Source organism: Lottia gigantea, assembly GCF_000327385.1.
Source record: "Lottia gigantea unplaced genomic scaffold LOTGIsca_29, whole genome shotgun sequence".
Classification (NCBI taxonomy): domain Eukaryota; kingdom Metazoa; phylum Mollusca; class Gastropoda; family Lottiidae; genus Lottia; species Lottia gigantea.
Genome location: NW_008708943.1, coordinates 1,197,393 through 1,203,479, shown reverse-complemented (window position 1 = coordinate 1,203,479; position 6,087 = coordinate 1,197,393). Strand labels below are relative to the sequence as shown.

The 6,087-nt window shown below is 32.0% G+C and overlaps 1 protein-coding gene across 1 annotated transcript; it reads left to right on the top strand.

Annotated features, from left to right (window-relative positions):
* Positions 1-1,570: 1,570 nt before the first annotated feature.
* LOTGIDRAFT_161430 (hypothetical protein) lies at positions 1,571-4,599 on the top strand (the record flags this gene model as incomplete). The annotated part of the gene is made up of 7 exons (XM_009056819.1): positions 1,571-1,750; positions 2,023-2,070; positions 2,214-2,290; positions 2,518-2,572; positions 2,821-3,001; positions 3,622-3,725; positions 4,507-4,599. The coding sequence occupies 7 exons, from the start codon at positions 1,571-1,573 to the stop codon at positions 4,597-4,599; spliced, it is 738 nt and encodes a 245-aa protein (XP_009055067.1).
* Between the last annotated feature and the right edge of the window lie 1,488 nt (positions 4,600-6,087).

Genomic DNA, 6,087 nt, shown 5'->3' with positions numbered 1-6,087 from the left:
TTCCGTTTATATGTCGGACCCCTTCATTCTTCAATGGTAATAACCTCGAACGCATATCCGACTGACCAACCCGTGATAAAATGCACGAGTTTCTTTGACGATAATATTCACACAGGATTATCAAAGTTTACCTTTTGAATATATTTGATTTGTTTAAAAGTTACACATTGTTTTACCCAATCAGCTTGCTGGCGCAAATGCAATACTGGATCTTGACCTGTCGAACCCAGCCTGGAATATATCTCGATTACCCAGACCATAAGCAAACACAATCTGGGCCCAACCTATAAATGTCATATTTCGGTCTATTAATATGTAAATGCATGTATAATGTGACTAAAATAAACTTTGACAGCTCAAACACACTGTATAAGACTAAACACGTTTTCACATTTTACAGGCTACGTTATTATTTATGATAAAATTGGCCTTCAAACATTATTTCAGAGTAGGCTAGACCTATCCCTGGCTATGGTTAATGGTTGAGTCATTGAGAAGTTTTAATGGTAGTATCTGCTGTCAGCTGGTCAAGTGATTTGATAGTTATTCTTTACCGCAGCAAGGTATAACTTTAGGCCTATGTATATCTATCAGTTGGGTTGGTCAAGATCAAGATAAGTTTATGCGTAAGTCATTAATGTCATTGAACTTAAATTAGGTAGGCCTATGCCTATACCATTTTATTGACAGTTTCACACAGGTAATAGATAGGTCAAAACAAAACTATATTACCTGATCTTTGTATTTTTAGGGTTAGGTTTATGGGGTGATACCTGTGTAATTTGCATAAACGATAAATGAATAATTGAAAAAATTGATTATGAAATTTATCAATGTAGATTATATGCTTCTAGTTCTAGGTAGCTTGGTGAGTTAGACGCTTGCGCTCTAACCTGAGGGTCCAGGTTTCAATCCTGGCATAGTTCGAGACAATACCTTCGGATTTTTCAGCCCGGTTTACCCCTGTCAGTGATGCAGGTAAGAGGGGCTGACATGGAAAAATCATCTAGTCGTTCGGATGGGACAATAACTGAGGCCCCGTGTGCTACAGGCTGTGCACGTTGGAAATCGAAAAAAAGCAGACTGTCCTGGCGAAAATTTCCCTCATTGCACCCTGCGTGGTGTTGTCTGTCTTGATAAGCCCACATGGTGCAGAAGAGTAAGACGGAAAACTCCATTCATTTGATTTCATTTTTTCTAGTTCTAGGTGCCTACTAGTCTTGAGGAGTTCTCCAAAACATCTAATTTTTGTCTTGAAAAAGTATAATTAACTCTCTGACCACAGAGAATTCTAAATTAGAATATCTGTCACTTCAGCAATATACAATTAAACAATTCATATGAAAATTGTCCAAGATTGTCTTTGGATTATATTTGGATTTGTAAGTTAGAATGAAATGCTCAAAATTTATCTCATGCCATCTGAAATCTGTTGGGCTTCTAGGGGCCTCAGGTTTCTAGATAAGTCCCTGTTTCCTGGCTTTTTTTTTCATGTTATAAACTGGCTTACACCTTGACCTAATACTTTTCAGAATATTGTATTGAATACAATATAACCAAGTGAACAGCCATGCAAGATGTCAATGATTTAGAATGTGGTAGAGACCGATCTAATGATGCTGATGTAGATGGAAATATTGATTTCACAACAAATCAAGAAGTTGTGTACAAATTTAGAGATAGAAATAAGAGATTAGTTACAGAATGGCAAGTTTTCTTTGAAAATGACATAAAATCAGAAAAGGTGCAGGTAGGGAAAATACTTTGAAACTATTGTCAGGGTAGAATGAATGGTGTAATTACTGGACTGCAAAACGAAACCCAAATCTTGTCTGATTTCATCATTTCTCTGTGCTTGTGTCTTTAGAACTGATCAGTTAAAAGTATGTAATGTTTGAAAAGTCAAGCCAAAATGGATTTTGAAAACATGAAATATATTTTATTTCACTCAATATTCTAGCCTTCAATATGTTGTATAGTCAAATTATCAACCCTTTTACATGTCATTGTGTAAAATTTTAGGTTTCTCATGGTGATATTTTTAAGGGAGCGCCTTCAGCAGATGCTATTGTAAGTATTACAAATCAAATAATAATGTATTTAAAAAAAAAAAGACATGAGAAATCAAATCATAGACAATGGATATCACATTCAAGACATCTGTTACCCAAGGAATTTAAATGTGTCATCTATGTAGAAATTTGTTCCTTCAGGTATCACCAGCAAACAGTTTTGGTTTTATGGATGGAGGTATTGATATGGCTTATAGCTTGCATTTTGGATGGCAACTGTAAGTTGATCACTCTGAATATCTTTAAGCAAAAAATGATTTCTTATGGGTTAGTTACTCAGAAAATTAACTTTTAAATTAGTTTATTTTTTGATAGAACTATTTTTTTTTAACCAGTGCCACATTAAGCTGCCATTAGAATTTACTGACATTATTTGTCATCACTATTCTCTAAACATTATATTTTTTGGTTATTTAATTGTTTGATTATTTTTGATTGATTTTAGGCAGAAACGTCTACAAAAAGTGATTAGAAAAGAACACCATGGAGAAATCTTAGTGGTAGGAGACTGTTTTTTTAAGAAATATGTCAAGTTTTTATCTGTCTCATTCATTCCTCAATAGGATCAAACAAATTTGATTTTGTAGCCATTAATGGCTCCGATACACACAAAAAAAGCAAGGAAATGTTTTACAATCCCCATAATTCCAACTATCTGCAGTATCTTCAAAACAGAAATCTGATTTCAACTTCTTAACGACTTGCATGCCTTTAGAATAATGTCATATTAATGATATTATATTTATAGGGTGCTGCTGTTATTATACCAATATTTGAAGGTGGTGCTAAACAAGAATCTATGAACTGGAAAGGTGCTAATGAGAATAAACCTATTAAGTATTTAATCTCGGCACCAACTATGAGAGTACCTCAATTTGTAGATGATACTGTGAACTCGTATCTTGCCTTTAGAGCTGTTGTTCTTGCAGGTTTGTCTTTCTCAAGATATTAGAATATTAGTCTATACACTTCTACTATTATAGCCTAGAATATTATCCAAACAACACAAGAGAGCCTACACTTTCCATAAAATTTTAGTGAAATTCAGTGTTATCATTTTTAATAATGAAATCTTGGTCAAGTTTGAATTTGACGATTTTTGGGTGAATGGTTTTTGAGTTATTGCCCTTGACTTAGTTAAAACACGTCAAAATTGAATTGTGAACTCAATAGAAACTGCAGTTTTCATTTGATTTTAATGAAATTTAGTGTGATAATTTATAGTGATGAGATCTTGGTCATATTCGAATTTGACAATGAATGGATTTTTAATTATTGCCCTTGACTTTGGAAATACAAAAAATAAAATTTGGTTGTGGACACAATAGAGACGAGAGTTTCTATCTGAATTGAATGATACGCTTAAATGGTTTGTGAATCTGATGTAGTTTGAAATTTGAAATTTTGTTAAAAATCAACAATATCTTGAACAAATTAGATTTTTGGTATGATTTGACACAGATAGGTGACTGCCCTTGATATACTGAAAATGTATTGGGGAAGTGGGCATATCTTGCTAGGCAAACACTTGTTATTTATTTTGTTTTAGTTGAAAATTTTAATAGACATCATGATGAGAAGATAAAAAGTGTGCTATGTCCTGGATTAGGAACAGCTGTAGGTAGAATGCCATTTGATAGATGTGCCTTCCAGGTAATTAGATTATTTCAATATTCAGTGTATGAAGTCAGTTGCACCTTACAACCACCCTTACCACCCAGTTATTTCTTAATTTTGAAAGAGTCTAAATCAGGGTGCATTTTTAATAATATTAACCCTATTTCTAGTAGTGGCACTGACAAGAAAAAGTTCTCTGTTATTTTAGGGGCAATAAACAACAGCCCCTTTTACCACAGATTGTACGGGCAAATGCAAAAATTTCTCTGACTGCAAACAGTATCATCTCATCATTTATCTGACTTATCTGCGACGAGCAAAATAAGTAGCCTGAAATACATTTCCAGTTGTGAATCATGTGGTGGTAATAAATGGTTAAACAGACCATACTTGCCCTTTACAAGTCACCTCATATGACTGAGTGGGTGATAATTACTTAGTATATCCTAATCTCACAAATTATACAATATTTCTATATACATATTTGGTAGATGAAAGAAGCTTATAATACTTTTGTCTTGGGAAAAAGTCAAGAACGTGTTTACCCAACAAAATTAGAAAGAATGGAGTTGGATATGAATAATATGCAAAGGGTGATTATCTTATTTATCATTATGTTTTAGAAGAGACAGACAATTCATTATTATGAAAATCCCCAAAAATGTGTATGAGTAATTGACAATTTTGAAGCATGTATCTAATGTTTCAGAAGCTAATCTAATCGAAAGTATGGCTTTTATGCAAAGCGACTAAGTGAAAATGAAACTTTGTACACAAGTCCAGTAAGGATCACCTGATATCACATTCTATATTGCAGTACAAAAGACCTCATGATAGTGATGAAGATGATGATGTCAATGAACATAGTTTAAATAGAAGATTAAATTTTAGACCATCCAGAAGGAAATAAAGAACATAATTAATGCTTCAGTTACTACTCAACTGTTTTATATCTTTAAATAGGATAGATTTACTCATACAGAATGTAGTATGTTTATAAATATGATTTTATTGTATACATACTTGCTCTTGAAGGTATGTCATGTGTAAAGGGTCACTAGTTATGCAATAATGCTTAATTTTGATACTGCTCAAGATATACTTAGTTATTGTTAAGTTGATTTTTTTACATAAATAATTCTCAGGTAGATATTAATTTTACTGGATTATAAAGAATAATAATGGTTATTAAAATGATGTCAGAGTTCATACAGATATAATTTATGAGAAGTTTAGGCCTCATCAATAGTTTAGTATTAGAAAGCTGTTGCTTCTTCACATTGTATTATAAAACGTAAATAAATGATTTTGCTTTCAAGATCAAGGTATTAGTGAATACAGCTTTTGATTAATTCTGAAGTATGGATGGACATGTGATCTATGGTCTGGTGTTTTCACTATTACAGCTGTTTAATGACATCATACTAATGTAATCAAATCTGAACTCAATTTCTTGAAAATTACATTTGATTTATGATACATTTTATGATATATATAGCTCTATTCTAGTTTTGTTCTGAAAGTTTGCGATATCAGCATCTGCTGGAAGTGAATGTTAACATGTCATCTACCAACCATTTGTTCTGTTCTCAAAATTATTTTGTAGGATATTTATATTACTATTAATAATTTTATCAAATGGGTAGTACTGTTATTGCATTTTTACATAGTGATAATTCAGATAGATATATGTTTATTTTGTGATAGGCTTTAATCAAAATTCTTTGTTAGAATTATAGGCTTATGCAGAAGTGTGTTGAAAATGAAATACCAATCTCAAGTCTAGGGCTCTTTTTCAGTACATGGACTGTTTATTTTCACTGTTTTAAGTGAACTTGAAATTTAGATGATGGACCAATATTTACCAAAACTTATTTACAATGTGATCGTTTGTTCACTTTGTACTCTGAATTTTGGTTAAAATTGGAAACATGCCTTCTCAGTTGTAGAGTCATACAAGTAGGTTTGGTGTTATTCGGTTTGATATACAGATATTGATGTATGTGACATGTAATGTTGCTGTGGGTAACTCTATATTCCATTCATGATCTTAGGATGTTGTGTTCTATGTTCTATATGTCATACAATATTCAACCAAGCATATTCTCTGTTTTATAATCTGTTTATCTAAACATTGACAGCAGAAATAGCATTTCATAATCATGATGAATTGATATGAAGCTATCAATTTACCTGAACATAATTTACAGAAAAGTTTCTTTAGATCATGGATAGTAAACTTCTTGACTATAATTTGAATATTTGTTTTAGGGTTTTCTGTGTACTTAAGGAATCTCAATTGTTTATATTACTTGCCTATATTATGTTATATCTTTGCCATAAATGTAATCTGTGTATTTTTAAAAGAATTTTTAAAGAGTTTTAGAATCAGGTATAT